This window comes from Euphorbia lathyris, chromosome 5 (assembly GCF_963576675.1).
Source record: "Euphorbia lathyris chromosome 5, ddEupLath1.1, whole genome shotgun sequence".
Lineage (NCBI taxonomy): Eukaryota > Viridiplantae > Streptophyta > Magnoliopsida > Malpighiales > Euphorbiaceae > Euphorbia > Euphorbia lathyris.
This window is the reverse complement of record NC_088914.1, coordinates 49,161,334-49,180,255: the sequence shown is the minus strand read 5'-3', so window position 1 is coordinate 49,180,255 and position 18,922 is coordinate 49,161,334. Positions and strand designations below refer to the sequence as shown.

The following is an 18,922-nucleotide window of genomic DNA, read 5'->3' as shown; positions in this document are numbered from 1 at the left end:
TTCGCTGAATAGTTTTGCCAACATCAAAATGGGGGAGTTTGTTGAAACACATTTCCACATAATTTTGATTTGACAAAATTGTTTAAGTATAATTGAAATACATATTCTAAACACACTAAATTTAAATGCTTTGATTTATTATACTAATGTGTTTGTTCAATGTTGAGTTAAAACTGTTTATAAGACACAAGAATTAAAAGGCCCAAGCCCAATACAAGTGTTAAAGCCCAAGTCAAACAACTCAGTACAACTCGGTCCACGTTTGTCAAAACGTTGCCGTTTTGGACAAAACGCAACTCAGCAACAGAAGGATCTAGAAGACCTTCGGGAACAACTTCAAGATGAAGCTGCTGAGTAGATTCGACAAACGTACAAAGACAGCAGCTGGCTAAGGAAAACTTCCAGACAAAGTATTTCCTCTTTGGATAAAGATCAGACGACACAGTATGCTGTCCAGTTGACTTTACCATAAAAGGAGAGACAGTCTGCTGAGCTGACCGAGGACAGAAGATACACAAATCTGATTGGCCGAGAGCTCTGAGCAAGTCAGGATGACAACGACAGGAAGCCGTTTCCCTCCAACGGTTATTTCGAAATTCGAAATGACCGATGCCCAAACGTCTCTATAAATAGGGTCATCAGAAGCTTCACTCCATACAGAACTTGATCAAGCCATTACGCTGACCAAATTTCTACACAAGTTCTGCAAGAAAGAAGCAAAGCAAATCTTACACTACAATTCATACATTTGTGTAAAAGTCTAGAGTGATTATTTCAATCGTCTAAAGTGTCTTAGCAAATCATTGTATAGGACAAAACACTTATCATTTCTAGAAGATAGAAAGGAGAGGCTGAGTACTCGGTTATAGTACTCAGCGTGAGATTAGGATTGAGTAGATGTATAGAGAAAGGTACTCTTGTTATACTCAGTTGCTAAGATTGTAAAGGGTTTGAGGCTCTACCTTTAAAGAGCTCAGTAGAGGATTCGAAATCTCGGAACGTGTTCCGGGGACAGGACGTAGGCTTAGAAGAAGCCGAACCTGGATAAATCTGCTGAGTAAAGTATTTCTTACCTTTAACTCCTTATATATATTGCTTGCTTAAAATAACCAAAAACTGACCAAGTAAAGATGTCAAGTTGAGTTGTGCGCGTTAAACGTCTGAGCTCAGGAATAGACTCTAAGTGCTATCTCCTGACTCAAGCTAAGAAACTGACCTAGTCACCAGTTGACTAAGCCAGTATCTTGCTGTTTACTCAGCGTTGCTGTTAAAACCTTTTTCCTTAGAAAAAGAAGTCTGCCCTAATTGCAAAAAGTTTAAATAGTTCCTAACCCCCTCCTTTGGAACTATACTTGCAACCCTACAAGGGACCAACAAAGTTTGTCGTATTAATGGACTTTAGACCATTAAAGCTATTAGGTTTAAAATACAACCTAAATATCAAAATTTATGCAATTGAACAAAAGAATGACTCCACTCCACAAAAAATGTGTACAAAGGCTAAGCAATCTTTGAAGATAAGGACACCCAAGAAATTTCAATTACTCATTCAAAGGCATTCCCATCAGTGAATCACAATGGGCATTTCAAAATAAAATAAAAGTACAAGTATTTTATTCATATTCAGATTCTACAATAAATTCAATTCACAAGGATGAAGCTCTCTCCTCAATAGATGCCCTAACTGCCTGCAAAACAGATGGCATCAACTTTTGATTGGTAACAATGATGCCTGTGTCAACATCCAAATATCTTCCTCTAGAAAAATCTAATGCTTTTCCTGCAGCATCTGCTGCTACTCCCCCAGCTTCTGCACAAGTTAATCCACAATCCATTTTTATAACCAATCAAATCAATGCAAAACAAAACAAAACATAATTTAACTCTACAAAACCTGTCACAACTATACATCCAGCAGCATGATCCCATATTTTCTCACGATAACCTGCTCGAGGGAAACGCAGATATATCGCCCCGTCCCCTCTAGATAGAGCACCATACTTTGCCTGACTATCAATTCTTACTGGTGCTGCTTTTACACCAAGTTTCTGCCCACAAAATAAGGAGATTTACATAATTCTGATGGATTTTAGGTACATCTGAATAATATATATATTTTTTAAAAGAAAACGTACTTTTGCAATTGAGCTAGATAAGTCATGCATAGAATGTGCTGCTTCGTATGATTCAAAGAACGATGCTTCTTCAGGATTGTCGATTGCACTGACTTCCACCTGCCAAGTGGTAAAAAGTAAACTTGCGATACTCCCCAACTAACACAAACATTACTTAAAAATATTTTCATAGATGCGTCAACCTTTGTTGCGGATGAACTATCCAGTGTTTGCATGTATGTTCCTGAACCGATTTGAGCAAAGAAAAGGCAACCAACTTCACCCTGAGATGGATGTTGATTGGTGCTGGCAATGGAAGCTAATGGAAGATTCGGACAACCCAATGCACCCAATACAACTTTCCCTTCATCTAGCAATGCTAAGGCAATAGCATATTGATCTCCTCTTACAAACCTATTTCACATTTCATTTAGCATAGCCCATTTTATTTCAGAGAGGTTAAGCATGAGCACGCAACACGTAAGCATACTATTACTACTATATTGGCATCAAATCAACCTTAGGTGATGCACCCGGAACACACTCCACTGCAATATCAATAATGGAAACCAAAAAAAAAGAAGAAGAAGAAGAAAAAGGAAATACTGTTTCCCCCCACAATGCATAATTAATCCATAAACTAAATTCTCAAGCTCACAATCTGCTTATTCTGCTCTATGAAGTTTCTACTTCAGCTCCTAGGGACCAAGACACATGGATAGTCTTAAACTAAATGTTCCTGTCACTCACAGAGGGAACCAATAATTCATTGGAATAGAATAGTTGCACTGAGTTGATAAAATTTGACTAGCTGTATACATGTTGATGTATAAGATTAATTTTACTTCTAAAGTTGTCTTAAATGCAAATATGTAATTTTCAAACAATGTGTTAATAACTGCAATGTTACTGATGCATGACGAAGAAGCATGACATGGCAGTATAAAATTTATGGTACTATAATGAGATGGCCTCCAATACATATATCCTATTTCATTTGTATTTCCATCATACTACAATAAGCATGCTTGCACTTTTTAGGCAATAATGCATTTCTGTTCAATCAGGAAACCAGAGTACAAACAGCAATAAAAAAAAGGACGGCCCGGTCGCACTGCGCGTCCCCGCTGAGCGAGGATCCGGGGAGGGGTCCCACCACAAGGGTGTACTGGGGGCAAGCCTTCCCCTGCCAATTTATTTGGCAAGAGGCCGCTCCTAAGACTCGAACCCGTGACCTCTTGGTCACACGACAACAACGTTTACCGTTGCGCCATCAAATCAAATTTAAAAGTTTTATTTTACTGAGCATGATCTTTTCCAAAATTGTGTAAAAGAACACAGGTAAAAATTGTCTGATTTGATTATCAAAAAAAAATGTCTGATTTGACTAAAGATGAATAATGTATAAGTAACTGAGTTTAATGCAACATCAAGAATACCAACTTCTTAAATTGCAAGATGCAAGTTATACATTTGAAGATTCACAGTTTTAAGCTCACCCTTTAGTGCCATCTATGGGGTCCAAGACCCAATGTCTTCCATGTGAACCACCTTCAGATTTACCACAGTCAATAGCCCTGAGTACATCTTCAGTGGTTAAAGTTGAGAGACCATATGATCCATCACTAGCTAGAGTATCATTGACAAGTTTTGTAATGCGCTCTAGAGTTTCCCGTGCGTCATCTTTACGAAGATCTCCTGCATCCTAGAGATAGTTCAGAAAAATTAAGAATGCATTTTTTTATTATAGGAAACTGAAGAATGATACAGAATATATCAGAAAGAATCCAAAATACATTCCACTTACCTCCTCAGCTACCAATGAGAAGGGTTCAGATGGAAATTCCTTCTGTAGCACAAAACTAATAAGTGCTTGCGAGCCTGGATTCAGACATGTTAAAATAGGTAAGTCATTTGGGAGTTGTGCATTATATAGAGAGAGTTTATCTCGCACCTGTATCTAAAGGAAGCATGATAAACCAATAATGCATTCACAAGAAACTTCGCTAGCAAGACAAATTAATGAAGAAAATGGCCCTAAGATTGAATCACTCAATACTATTCTTATACGTAGTGGCCAAAGTATAAGCAGGCCTATATACCATTGTACTTGTATTTCCAAAAAAAAAAAAAAATACAAAAAATAAGTTGAATGACTCAAATTAATTTCATGGATATCTAACAGAGCATGCAACATATCACTACTCTGAACATTTAAAAGTTAAAAACAGCTATTTGTTAATATGATATTACTATTTATAGTCATCACAAAAACGAAGAACAAACCATAATCAGCCACTGTGACAGGACTTTGATCTGATTTTGATTGGACATCTGAGTGCAATAGATCCTTTTGCACCTTCTGAAGAAGAGAATTTCAGTTACAAATATGAAACATGTAGCAGAGCATAAGCCTAAATATTAAAATGAATGAGAAAACCAAAGTATGAATTCAAATGAACAACGGTGAAAATAAGGAGAAAGAGAAATTGACAAATGCACGAAATAGCTAATATGAGAAACGAGGATCTGGTTGGTCCGCAATCCGAAAAGCATTGAAAGCAAATGAAGAGAGAGAGAGAGACCTAATTGGGAAAAGGGGAAGAAATAGAATACCTGGCAGAGACGGGAGGAGAGAGAGGCAGCCTTCTTAGCAGCAGCGAGCTCCTTGTCGTAAGACATGATTGAGGAAAACAGAGAAAGAGGCCTAAAAGGAAGTGAAGAAGAAGAAGAAGAAGAAGAAGAAGAAATTTTATTGTTTTTGTAGTAGAAGAAGAGAGGTTTTATTGTGGTTTTGGGTTTGAAGATACTTAAACTTAAACCATTTGCAGAAATCATATTTTTGTTTTGACTTTGTAAAACGACTACGATGCTATGAGTCGTGGGTCATCTCATCTCATCTCATCTTTTTCTTATTATTAAATTATTAGTATGTAGCCAGCCTGCCAGTCAATTTTGGATGCCTTTTTCTAGTATTTAATAAATAAATAACACTAGTTGTATACAATCATTTTCTACCAATACCACCAACAATACTTTAAAGGGTTAATTACAAAAATGGGTCAAATAGGAAGCTCATTTACATATTTAATCCATTTATTCAACCTACTACATATCTAAACTGATTTTGTGTGACTTTTTCATAATACCTCCAATATTTACACGCGTCTCGCCCCCTCCCATCTGATTTCGCAGATTCCATAGTATGCGAAGCCTGCGAAGCTAATGTTTGGGTTTACTTGATGAATTTAATTAGCATATACGAAGCCTGCGAAACTAACATTTGGTTTATTTGATGAATTTCATTAGCATATGCGAAGCCTGCGAAGCTAAAGTTTGGTTTACTTGATGAATTTAATTCGCATATGCGAAGCCTGGATGTGTTTTGAAGCTAATTCGCGAAGTGGTATATAACAAAAAATGCCAAACAACAACGGATTCTAACATTAAAATCATAACATTATCAAAATTTAAAACAATATTGCCACAATAACAACATTAAAATCATAACATTATCAAAATTTACAACAAGATTACCACAATAAACTCCTAACAAATCACTTCAAAGTGAACCTAACTAATCCGGTACCAATTTTGAAGCGGATGAGTAATCTCTCTACAGGAAGTCCATACCTTTTGGGATGAGAAATGGAAGTCCAGACCTTTTGGGATGGATGTGTCCCATGGTGCACACCAAGATTGGCACAATTTCTCCTAACCAACCATTTTAGGAGTGAATGTGTTAATCTTGAGGGAAATTTCTCCCTTTACAAGAATGAAAGTTATCTCTCATGCAGCCCAATACGCCGCCTTCTAGAAAGGGATGTTATGTAATCAACCACCTTCAGAAAAAATTAATCGTGTTAGGCAGGGAAAAAGACGATTTTGGCTTCGCGAAATGAGGATTAGCGAAGCATGTGAATGTAAATGTGCAGGGAAAGAGGTGATTTTACTTCGCTAATCGATGTTTTCGCAAGGTATGCGAGGTCTGAAACGTGACGATCTACGTCGCATATCGATGCTTTCACGAAGTCTGCGAGTCAAATCATGAACTTTTCTACTCGCAGACTTTGCGAACTAATCAATTTCTGAAGTAGATCCACACGTTTCAGGCTCTTTCTCTTCGCAGATTTTTTCGAAATCATCGATTCACGAAGTAGATCGTCACGTTTCAGGCTCTTTCTCTTTGCAAATCTTCGCGAAATCATCAACTACGCGAAGTGTATTCATGAAAAAACGCAGAAAAAACAACAGATACTTATATTTTTCACGTCTTTCATTGTGATTTGGCAAAATGGTGCAGATTTCGTGCAATTTAAAGGAAGATAGGAAGCTCAAAAGTCTTCAAATCATTAATGGAGGAGCAACTTTTTGCGTAACCAAGGAGAAGGGGGGAGCGGCGTTCGCGTTGTGGGAAGGGGAAATGTTAGGGGTATTATAGGAAAGTCACACAAAATCAGTCTAAATATATAGTAGGTTGAATAAATGTATTAAATATATAAATGGGACTTCCATTTGACCTAATTTTGTAATTTTCCTAACTTTAAAATGAATTCTAAACACTAAAATTTATTAAACTTAATCCACCTTTTCTTTATTTAAGTTTTGGATTTTTCCTTCCACTTTTAGTTAGAAAATAAGACTATTGTTTTGTTTTTTTATAGAGAATAAATTTTTTATTGATATGTTATGATAGATTTAATAATTTCTTCTTTATTTTTAGTTTTTTTTTTAATTGTGATATATCTCTTTATATAACTGTTGTCATTAAAGCATAAGAGTTTTTATCTATATCATATACATCTGACTCATTAAAAAATCACAAAGTCATTCTTAAACAAAAATACTATAAATTCGATTTTGGATAGAGTATACTTCTCGCCATTGTCGGAGGGATTACCCCAACAACATTCCCTTTAGCACCAACTTTCTCAACTCCAGCAACATTCCCTTTGACAACAAATTGCTCAACTCCATCATCATCTGCTTCTTGATTGACTTCTTCCAAAGCATTGCACATGCCGACACATATCCTTTCCCCATCTAACTCCCTTTTCAGTAGATTTAAGGCCCGAAAATGCTTTTTTGATCTTCGATTTTGACGATTTTTATTCCATTGGACTCATTTCAATGAGTCAGACATTTTTGTGTCGCTTAAAGCTAAAAAATACTATATCTAAGGTTATTGTCCAATTTCATCCCGGAATTTCACGTAGTCACAACTTTCTCGTTAGACCTCCAAATTGATCTTGGAAAAATGCATTATGACACTCTCGGGAGACATGAATCACTAAGACATCCCCAAATTTAATTTGGTTCTCTGAAAAATTTGGGTTTGAATGGGAAATTGTGGACTTTGACTTCCTAATGAATGCTTTTTCCGTGATCATTCTTTATCGTATTTCCCAAACATTCTTCAAAGGTTTTCATCATAGTACTTTGAATCCAATGTCTACCGTACTCAATCCATCCATATCGCTTACCTAAAATTTTGTACTACTCAATTTTTTCATCATTAACTTAAGTATTAAAGCGTGTCGTCGGTTCTCGATCCCCCTTTGACCCTTTTATATCTTATATCAAACATCTAAAGGATTCCTCAAGATCATCTTAGAATCCTTCAACTATTGTGAAGATAATATCACATTTTGATCTTAAAAAAATTATGAAGTTCTCTATATGTACATATTTTCAATACTTTTAAATCCACAAACAAACCCCCATTCATTATCCTTTCTTACCGGATTGATGCTAGTTTGGAATACATTCTTTAGTCATCATTTAAGGACAAAATAAGATCTTATCTTTCTTCTCCCAACATCACTCTGTTGTAACTAAGTTCGTCTTCAATTAGACTATTGGTTTCCTTAGTGTTACATTAGGAAACGTTAAAGTAGGATAAACACTTAAACTTCTTCAATTTCTCTATTACAGATAGTCGTAATTTTTCAGTTTCTCATCCATCACTTGTAGATTTATGAATATAAAAAAGATAAGATAAATAAACAATTGTCTTTCTGAATTAGTCATCTATATAACAAAATATATTACATATATATCATACTTGCTTCCACTAAAAAATGATATATTGTCCGTGAAAAACTTTACAATTTATTATATAAAAACTTTACAATTTATTATATTTAAAAAAACTAAGCAATTAAATATTGTATAATTTTGATAATTATTTTTTTAACTTATTACATTTGTTGTTGAGAATTTTACGAGGACCATATAAAATATCATTGTAAATAATATTTCGTATATGATTTCAAAGGCCATGTTTTACGGTTTGAGAACTACAAATTACCAAACAATGGACGAAAAAATGATCTCGTCCCAAAAAAGATTATTTTTTTATTACATATAGGTACTCTTTGTCATCATCCAGTAATCTCAATGAAATGCACACTTCTTTGAAAGTTGGTATAGTATACCATTGGTGTCATCATATTTGGTTTTCCCCTTCCAATGTTTAACAAAATTCTGACATAATATAATTCTTCTGCCCGTTGATAGACATAAAATATTCTATGTATACTCAATCTATATGGTCTTTAAGACATTTCTTGATCTGCTTTTTTTTATCTTGATGATGCATCAAACATATACTTCAAATTCTTTCCATATAAATTATTTGAAAGTCACACAAAAGTCAATTCTTTTTCTTCTAGTATTCTTCAGTTGCTTTCATCCATTGTAGAAACTTAGTATCCAATGTTAGTCCCTTGTAAGGTTAAATTTATTCCAAAGGGGATGAATGGAACAATTGGTTAATTTTAACCTTTTAATAATTTTTCTTACAATTAGTTCAATGGCAAGCACAAAGGCAAACTTCATAATCAAAGGTAAGTTCTGTTTATAGAGATAGTAAGTTAACGGAGCTTGATTCAACTTCTAACTTATGCGCTCAAATGACAGTTCGCTCAGAGGAGCTTCTATGTATAATTAAGATTGATAATAATTTATGAAGCACACAGTTTAGAGCTTATATATGAAACTTAGTATTTTAGAGCAATCAGTATCAAAAGTAAATAAGGGCAGAGTTTAGAAAAAAAGTTACACAATCGATTTATATCGGTTCGGCCTCCTGTCTACGTCCAGTCCTCTCAAAATACATTCTTCTAAGTGTTAATCCACTAATGAACTCTTTAACGGTAGAGCACAAACCCTTACAATAAACATAGCTTCTGTAAAGTACCTTCCTTTACAAACGACACTCAGCTATCTATCCTTTTTAACTACTCGCTTATAACCGAAGCAAGTAATAAAGCTTCTGATTTACAACAAAAGATTTTTTCTAAGATAGAACACAAATGAAGTACTATCTCTCTATGAATTTGCACAAATATGAATATGAGTGTGTATAATGCTTTTGCTCTATTTTTCACTTGTGGATTTTCTTTTTGTGCGTTGATGATCAGTTGTAAAATGTGCAATGCCTTGGCTTTTATAGTGAAGCTTTTGGAGAAGGATTCGATTGAATTTCAAACTAGCCGTTTTGAGGGAAATGACTTTTCTCACCATCATCCTCAGTCTTCTGTGCCAAAAAGTTACCATTTGACACAGTATGGACTTCCATCTCTTAAGTTGCACGTCCTTCTCACTTCCGATATGGCAGACTTGCAGTCTTTTGCAATCTTTCCATTTCTGGTAACAAATAGAGAGATGCTAGGGGACAAGACTTCTGACGTCTGTCCTTTATGCCATTTTAGGAATGGCTTGATATTAACAGGATGTCAACGCCTTGTGGGTTGTTGCTTCTGTCTTCCAGGCTTTCGAATTCTAGGCCAAATGCAAGGCTTTGAGCCTTTAATTTATTTGAGGCCTTTTTATTTGTTCTTCACTTTATGCTTCAACTTATAATCACACTTAACAAACATATTAAAGTAAAACATTTTAATTCTAATTTTCTAATTAAATATTTTGGGATCTAATTTCGTAGATTGTTATTTTTGTTAGAATCAAAATCTCTATGGAAATTGTGTTTCAACACTCAATTCACCGCCTCTTTTGGAAACATCCTTTATAGGGTCATCATCATGAAATCCACTAATTGTTCACCTAGAAGATGGAAGTTGAGTCTTTCCACCCCATACTCATGATAACTAATGGGAAATGGAAATATTCTCCATGATGCCTTATAATTTTAAAATTTATCTACAATCGTAATACATTTTCAATTCATCCTCTATGTCACCATTATTATCGCTTCCATGTTGTTGAAAAAAGTAGTAGTTATTCGATTATTCCCTTTATTTACATACTTAAACAAATATTTGATAGCTCTGTGTTGATTGCACCTCTCCATATTGATATGTGCATCATACTTCAGTCGCAACTGATAATTACATGACACCACAAATTTGTTTTCAAGAAGAATGTGATTTTTTTTAGTAGTTCTTTTCAATATATCTTCTCATATACCCACCTCATCAATAGTTTTCTCTTTAATAAGTTTCTTAGAAAATTGCTTTGAACACTTATTATGGTTTACACATATTGAATTTATATTAGAAGCATAACAAGACCGCGTATCATAAACTTTTTATTGACTAAATATGCAGAGGCGGAGCCAGAGGGGGCGGGGAGGGTTGGCCGACCCTCCGACTCCGCCGGAAACCCCCAGGTAGGGGGTTTTCCTCCCTGGCTCCAGCCATGGCGGTTAAGAAGAAGACGCAGAAAGAATCTCTAGCCATGGAAGCACAGTAAGAATAGAGAAGAAAAAACATGTTGGGGAAGAAAGAGTAAATTGAGAAGATGAAGATCAACAGACACCGCCAGAAAGTTGAAGAGAACAATTATTTAAAAGTTTAGAAAAAAGTGGTTGATACTTATGGCTCAAAACTAAACTTGCAATTAATTCTTTCCTATTTCCAATGCTATTATAGATCCACTAATTTTGTTTGTCTTTTTATTTTCATAACTTCATGTATATATAACTAAATAAGAAATTATCGCTTATTACTAACTTTTCAATCTTTTTCTATATCCAAAACTAACTTATTTTTTTAATCCAGAACTAACTTTTTAATTACTCAAACCTATATCACAAAATCGTAAATTAATAAGAAATTTTAATTTTTCAATGATCATGTCTTGAAGTATAACTAATTGGGATAAAATGTAAAAATACCCTAACATTTATATCTAGGAGCTATTTAACGTCTAAAAATATACAATTTTACTTTTAATAATAATTTTACTCTTAATGTTGGTAGCCAAAAGTAATTTTACCCCTAATATTGACAAGTTGGATCGATTGGAAAAATTATTTATCAAAATGAATTTTGTCATCATCTACACTTCACATGTGTATTATTTTATTACACATTAGTAACAAATGAGAAACATATACTAGCTCTGTTTCATATTACATGTTTTTCTAGAGATTCTTTTTTGTTTCATATTACATGTCATTCTATATGATCAGTACACATCAAGTCATCATTTTTTATGTTATAAAACGCGGGTTTACGAAAATTAATTAGCATAATGAACTTATTATAGAATAAATAAATATTGGAATCAATAAATAATAGGCAACAATGTCTTTTTTCTATTATCTTTAATTTCTGTATAACTTTCTAAAAAGTCATGTAATATGAAACGGATGGAGTAACAAACATATGATTAAATGTGAAAATTTAAAAAAAAAATGGAAATATATTGTATTTCGTACGAGTTTGACAAAAAAAAATTCAAATATTTCGCCGAATTTTAAAATATTAATCTCCAATTCTATTAAAAAGGGCGGCCCGGTCGCACTACGCGTCCCCGCTAAGCGAGGCTCCGGGGAGGGGTCCCACCACAAGGGTGTACTGGGGGCAAGCCTTCCCCTACCAATTTATTTTGGCAAGAGGCCGCTCCTAAGACTCGAACCCGTGACCTCTTGGTCACACGACAACAACGTTTACCGTTGCGCCAAGGCTTGCCCTCTAATCTCCAATTCTATTATTTTAAAAAAATTCAAATATTTCACCGGAATACAATTTTGACCAGCTTATTTAATTTTATTTTCTACGTACGGTGGAGCCCCTCCGAACTTGCCTTCCGGGCTCCGCCATTGTAAATATGGCTTCTTCTCATCTTTATCTTGAATATCAAATAATCTCATGGGGAAGACCACATTTTTTAAAATTTGTTGTATAGATAACTAGAAAAAAAACTACTATTATTTGAAAGCATATGTACCAAATAAGTAAATTTAGTTTGAAAGAATATTGAGGATGCAAGTATTGTGATGAAATAATATAGAAGGTTTTGTTTCTTTAAAAGGTGGAGTTGGCAATGGCATGCATCCGGATCTTGATGGTTCGTGGATCTAAAGTTAAATGATTGGTTTTATCTTATTGATTGACATGTCTCTCTGCATATAAAGAAACATGTTTATATGATGGTGAAGCAAAAGAAACATGGAGAAAGCATATAGGAAGAATATTTGATTGAATGAAGAAAAGAAGAGTCAGAGTCTCTCATAATCTAGTTTATCCGACTGCAATGAACAAGGAAAAGAGTTACCGTAAGGCAAGAGCAAATAATTACTAGTATAGTAGTATAATAGAGAATAGGTACCTTGATAAGCATATCTGTGGGAAGCCAAGCTGGTGCAGTCGGGACACCAACCCATGCAACCTGAACACCCATACCCATACCCATTCAATTAATTAATGCTATATATATATATTTAACTGTTATGAATAGAGTACTCACAAGAGCATGCTCTCCAGTCTCAAATATTCGCAAATCCAAGACCTCACCACGGTCTTCATAAATGTAGTCCAACCCTTTATAATAAGGTGGATGCCCAACTGATAAATACTGTATGTATCAAACATTCATTCATTCATCACTCCACTCATATCATATCATATCAAATAATCTAATTATAATCCTTAATTATTACATTTACGCTGTTCAGGTATTTCTCTTTCTCCACCCTCACTATCTGACCTTTCTTCACTGCAATTCAATTTTAACATTATATAACATTATAACATTCAAAGAAATTAAAGAAAGAAAGAAAGAAAAACAGACTTGAATAAACAGGTTTCTTTGTTGGCTTCGGAGCAGTGGCTTTTGCTTTCTCTGCTTCACCAGATTGTACGGCTCTCACTAACCCCAACCCCAACCGAACATGTGTTTTTCTTGAAGTTGTCAAGCATGGAGCAAGCCATGATGATGATGATGATGATGGGTATGAGCCTTTTAGCATACTACCACAAAATACAGCCATTCTTTTTCTATTCTAACAGATAGATAGATAGATTCTATTTTAATAAACAAACACATTATCTTATCTTTACGGGAGTAGGAGGAGCACCAATATCACAATTTTCCCTTTTTTTCTTTTTATTATAATAAAAACATCTCTCTCTCTATCTTTTTATACATTAAGCCCCTCTATTTCTTAACTACACCTCTTCTTGAGTTGGGCCTAAACATACATTTTCAGTAATTAACCCCATCTCCCCAAGCCCTGCATAACCCCCCAATATAACATGGATTGGGCTTCTAATTTATTTTAAAACCCAATCCCAACTCCACCCTGCCTCAAACTTGTAAGATTGGAGGGCAAAATATTTCTCGATATATTGATCAACACAATTACAGGAGTATTTATACACAGAATATTCAGCCCTATACAATCGTAGTGGTTAAGACTTTCTAACTAACACAATTCTATATTAACAGGACTTCTGATACAAGTATAACTCTATCACCCCCCCCCCCCTCAAGCTGTGCAGGTCGGTCACGAACTGTAAGCTTGTCCCGTAGAAATTGAAAACGTCGTCGAGCTAACGGCTTAGTGAACACATCAGCAGTTTGATCTTCAGTAGAAATGTAACGAACAACTAATGATTTGGAACGAACCCTATCACGAACAAAATAGAAATCAATTTCCAAATGTTTTGTTGAATTGTGGAAGACTGGATTAGCTGAAAGATAAACTGCACTAAGATTGTCACACCACAAAATTGGCGGTTCCTTGACAGGAAACCCAATCTCTTTCAGTAACATTTGTAATCACCCAATTTCTGAAGTAGCCGTAGCAATAGAACAATACTCGGCCTCTGTAGAGGAGCGAGACACCGTTTTTTGTTTTCTTGAAGTCCATGAAAGTAGATTGTGCCCCAAGAAGACCGCATATCCACTAGTTGATTTCCGATCATCCTTGTCACCTCCCCAGTCGGAATCAGAAAAACAATGTAATCTATCAATAGGACCTTTATAAATGCTCAAGCCGTAACCCGTACTGCCATTTAAATAACGTAAAATACGTTTCACAGCTCCCCAATGTACTTCAGTTGGTTGATGCATGAATTGTGATACTTTATTCACAGCAAATGCTATGTCAGGACGTGTAAACGTCAAATATTGAAGACTACCCACAACACTCCTATAAAGGGTCGGATTATCAAACAACGGTCCATCACCCAAACATAGTTTCTCAGCTGGATTAGTCGGACTAGCCACTGCCTTTGAATTCGTCATATGAGCTTTGTCAAGGATCGCTTTACAATACTTAGACTGGTGCAACAATAAACCATCTGGCAGTATAGACACCTCGATCCCTAAGAAATAATGCACCTTACCCAAATTTCGAATAGCAAAGCTATCTTCAAGGAAACCAACCAATTTCTGAATCAAAGATGGTGAGTTTCCGGTGATCAGAAGATCATCAACATAAATTAGACAATAGATTCGCACCGTACCCTGTATATAACAATACAAGGAACTATCAGTTTTGGAACCTCGAAAACCAAACAGAGCAAGCTTGGAGGTCAATTTTTCGTGCCACATACGTGGTGACTGTTTGAGACCGTAAAGAGACTTGCGAAGCTTACAAACACTATACGGTTGATCAGGATCAACAAACCCATCTGGTTGGCTCATGTAAACATCTTCATGTAGATCACCATGTAAAAAAGCATTAGAAACATCCAATTGCAAAATTTTCCATCCAAGGCTAACAGCAAGAGAGATAATTAACCGAATAGTAGTGGGCTTCACCACAGGACTAAATGTCTCTGAGTAGTCAATACCGGGACGTTGATTGAATCCCCTAGCAACCAATCGAGTTTTGTACCGATCAATAGTGCCATCGGCGTTGGTTTTGAGTTTAAATAACCAACGACTGTCAATAAGATTTGCACCAGGAGGTAGTTTAACTAGTTCCCATGTGCCATTTTTGAGTAAGGCATGATATTCATCAACCATAGCCTGTCTCCATTCTGGACTCTTAGTAGCTTGAAGATAGGTAGTAGGTTCTTGAGGTACCGAAGCTATCAGCAATTTAGGTTTAAACGTCCCAACCTGAGACCGTGTAACCATTCTTTTGTCAGGATCACGCAAAGCATCAAAATCGGAGAACCTGACGGAGTAGCATATCCAATGGGAGGTACACCATCAATCGACCTATTTTCTGAAACCTGAGTCGTAGATGATGTCGAAGGGGGATCAACACACAAACCAATTCCATGCATGGGAGACAATGCACAAGGCAGGCGAGCAGCAGTATCAGCTGCAGAATCTAGCGACTCTGGCGTACGTGGGGAAGCTGGTGATGCAATCGCTTGTTCCATAACAGGAACAGAAGATGCAACTTTTTCAACACATTTGACTACTTGTTTATTGGGTACCTGCTTTGAGCAAGATTGCGGATTCCAAAATGTTGGATTCGGAGAGATCAACGAAAAAGTAACTTGTGGTGTAGACAAGAGGGCCGGTGATGAGTCATGGACATTGGAAGATTTTGTAAGGACTAACCCCGAAAAAGGAAACTCATGTTCATCAAATAAAACATGACATGAGACATAACTTTTACAAGACACAGGATCATAACATTTATACCCTTTGTGTAGTTTGCTATACCCTAAGAAAATGCATTTGGTAGAACGGGGAGACAATTTATGTGGGGAATAAGGACGCAACCACGGATAACATAAGCAACCAAAAACTCTCAATTGTGTATAGTCAGGCATGGTACCAAACAAAACATGGTAAGGTATAGCAAAATTAATCACAGAAGAAGGTAATCGATTAATAAGATACACAACAGTGTCAAAGGCATAGGACCAAAAAGTTGCGGGTAACTTTGCATGATTTAATAAAGCTAGCCCGGTCTCCACTATGTGTCTGTGTTTTCTTTCGGCACAACCATTTTGTTCTGGTGTATAAGGACAAGATGAACGTTGAACAATACCATTATCAGCTAAATATGTTGTAAGAGCACGAAATCCCCACCCCAATCAGATTGAAACGCTTTAATAGGTAAACCAAAGAATTTCTCAACAATAGCACGGAACCGCAGAAAAACATCAAAAACTTCAGATTTACGTTTGAGAAAATAAATCCAAGAGTATTTAGTGTAATGATCAAAAAACAAGGCATAATAACTATAACCATCATGAGACGAAATTCTAGCTGGACCCCAAACATCTGAACAAATTAATTGCAAAGGTTGAGTAGCAATGAAAGAAGACTTTATAAATGGAAGTTTATGAATCTTGCTTAAACAACAAGCATCACAAAGATTTTGAGTCTTATTATTTGAAGCAACAATAACATTATCAGAAACTAATTTCTTAATGACTGGTGTAGCTGCGTGACCCAAACGAGCATGCCAAGTAGAAAGAGCTGCAAAATTAATTTGAACCGGATAGGATGAGGTCACTGGGAGATAGTAAAGTCCATCTTTACTCCGCCCCTTGAGGAGTATGGCCTTCGTTTCCAAATCCTTAATAAGAAAAGAGTCAGCAAAAAATTCAACAGAAATTTGATTAGATGCTGTTAAAGAACGAACAGATATAAGATTTTGAGAGGCAGACGGAACAAAAAGAACATCACGAAAATCAAGTGATTTACCATTGAGCTGACAAACAAAGGATCCGACAGATTTTATAGGAATTTTAGAACCATTACCTAACGTGACTTGCTCAGGACCCTGATATTCAGAATGAATTTGGCGGTTGTCCAAATCCGAGGTTAGATGATGTGTAGCTCCTATGTCCATGACCCATTGTTTCCCACTGGATGTAGAAGCCATGTTTATCTGAGGGCGAGAATTCCTTTGATCCCCGGGGAAAATCGGAGAGCTGCATTTGTTTGCATAATGACCACGTCCCTTGCAATTATAACAAATAACTGTAGAGTGATCCACTGGAGCAAATTGTGTCTGACCAGACCAAGAGTTTTGTGTATTGAAATTACTCCGGGATGGATTTGGGGGTCGACCTCCTCTTTGTTGTCTTCCACGACCCCTACCACGAAAATTTCCACCACGAGCCACAAAGTGTGCCGAGGGAGCAGGAATCTCCAAGGAATCTGAATCCTGGTTAAGCTGCATCTCCTCATTCAACAATAGACCAAATAAATTATTATAGGTGATCGAGGTTTGCTGTGCGTGGAGCGCTCTAGTAAACGGCCGATACACAGATCCGAGTCCTTGTAGAATACAGTCTACAAAATCATCTTGAGACATAGGATTATGCAACAGTGCCAATTGATCAAACAAGGCTTTAGCCTTTTGCATAAAAACAGTAATATTATCTGACCCCTTCTTCAGATTCTGCAGTTGATGACGAACATGTCGAAGCAAGGGACGAGAGCCCTGAGAAAAAATTTCATGAACCTTGTTCCAGACATCTTTAGTTATTGCCGACCCCATCAACTGTGGCAACATATCATCAGAGACAGAGGAGTATATCCAAGACAGGATTTTTAAATCCATTGATTCCCAGTTATCAAAACCAGCGCTATCCCGAACTGGTGGTTCGTTTTCAACATGGTGTTGAATCCGATTTGCCCTTAAAACAAGTTCAATTTGTGTTTTCCACACAAAAAAAATGGTTGAGGTGAGTTTAGTATGAAGACTATGTGTGATTGTTCCGACATTAGAAAGAGGGTTGTTGAACACTTCAGAGGTATTTGAAGAATTATGAGCAGCAGAGGAGTTGGAATTATTTGAAGAATTGTTTGAGGCAGTAGACATATTTCGGTGTTAGATTGAGGGTGACAGTAAATTGAAGGTGTTAATTGACTGAACCCTAATTCTGGAACACGGGATGAATCGCAAACCGTCGGAAGACAAAAGAAGAACAGAAGTTAGGGAGGAGCAGACGGAAGACAAAGGGAGGCAGATTTTATGAGATGAATTTAGGCAAAGGTTTTGATGGAGGCTCTGATACCATGTAAGATTGGAGGGCAAAATATTTCTCGATATATTGATCAACACAATTACAGGAGTATTTATACACAGAATATTCAGCCCTATACAATCGTAGTGGTTAAGACTTTCTAACTAACACAATTCTATATTAACAGGACTTCTGATACAAGTATAACTCTATCAAAACTCATCTATATCATTATAATTATAATTAACTTAATTAAAAGTTGGCGGTGGTTCGGGATATTCAATATCAAAACATTCGATTATCATATTTGTCTGATGTTATTTGTGAGTGTTGTGATTTATTACGAGATTTGCACACTTGTTCTATCTCTTTTGTGAAACGATCAGCGAATTTAGCAGCCCATAGTCTTGCTAAGGCTGTTACTTCTAGTTCTGTTCGTGGTGAGTGGGCTTGTCCACCATCGTTTATACTTGATGTTCTTTCTTCTGATTTAAGATAATAATAAATTATGTTTTATTCAAAAAAAAAACTTAATTAAAAGTTAATAAGTTAAAAAAGAAAGGAAAAAAATATTATTAGGCCCCTTATCTTTCAGTTTTTTGTTCATTAAGTCATTGATCTTTTATTTGAATACATTAATCCCTTGATCATTTATTTTTCTGTCTCATT

The 18,922-nt window shown here is 35.9% G+C and overlaps 2 protein-coding genes across 2 annotated transcripts; both read right to left on the bottom strand.

Annotated features, from left to right (window-relative positions):
* Positions 1-1,526: 1,526 nt before the first annotated feature.
* Positions 1,527-4,993, bottom strand: LOC136229323 (3'(2'),5'-bisphosphate nucleotidase 1). Its single transcript, XM_066018032.1, has 8 exons — positions 4,731-4,993; positions 4,401-4,476; positions 3,922-3,995; positions 3,614-3,819; positions 2,318-2,528; positions 2,136-2,234; positions 1,895-2,048; positions 1,527-1,810 (listed from the first exon to the last, which is right to left on the bottom strand). Exons 1-8 carry the CDS (start codon positions 4,950-4,952, stop codon positions 1,647-1,649), a joined length of 1,206 nt encoding a protein of 401 aa, XP_065874104.1. The 5' UTR covers positions 4,953-4,993; the 3' UTR covers positions 1,527-1,646.
* Positions 4,994-12,439: 7,446 nt separating this feature from the next.
* Positions 12,440-13,453, bottom strand: LOC136229322 (NAD(P)H-quinone oxidoreductase subunit O, chloroplastic). Its single transcript, XM_066018031.1, has 5 exons — positions 13,152-13,453; positions 13,021-13,076; positions 12,828-12,935; positions 12,690-12,749; positions 12,440-12,609 (listed from the first exon to the last, which is right to left on the bottom strand). The coding sequence occupies exons 1-5, from the start codon at positions 13,348-13,350 to the stop codon at positions 12,580-12,582; spliced, it is 453 nt and encodes a 150-aa protein (XP_065874103.1). The 5' UTR covers positions 13,351-13,453; the 3' UTR covers positions 12,440-12,579.
* Positions 13,454-18,922: the final 5,469 nt, after the last annotated feature.

What these genes read in the sequence shown, in the direction of transcription:
- LOC136229323 (XM_066018032.1), bottom strand. Translation starts at nt 4,952, where the DNA reads ATGATTTCTGCAAATGGTTTAAGTTTAAGTATCTTCAAACCCAAAACC. An exon ending in TCTCCTCCCGTCTCTGCCAG is followed by an intron (nt 4,477 to 4,730) that starts GTATTCTATTTC and finishes TCTCTTCTTCAG; the next exon opens with AAGGTGCAAAAGGATCTATT. An exon ending in ATAGTTCATCCGCAACAAAG is followed by an intron (nt 2,235 to 2,317) that starts GTTGACGCATCT and finishes ACCACTTGGCAG; the next exon opens with GTGGAAGTCAGTGCAATCGA.
- LOC136229322 (XM_066018031.1), bottom strand. Translation starts at nt 13,350, where the DNA reads ATGGCTGTATTTTGTGGTAGTATGCTAAAAGGCTCATACCCATCATCA. An exon ending in AATACCTGAACAGCGTAAAT is followed by an intron (nt 12,936 to 13,020) that starts GTAATAATTAAG and finishes TGATACATACAG; the next exon opens with TATTTATCAGTTGGGCATCC. An exon ending in AGACTGGAGAGCATGCTCTT is followed by an intron (nt 12,750 to 12,827) that starts GTGAGTACTCTA and finishes ATGGGTGTTCAG; the next exon opens with GTTGCATGGGTTGGTGTCCC.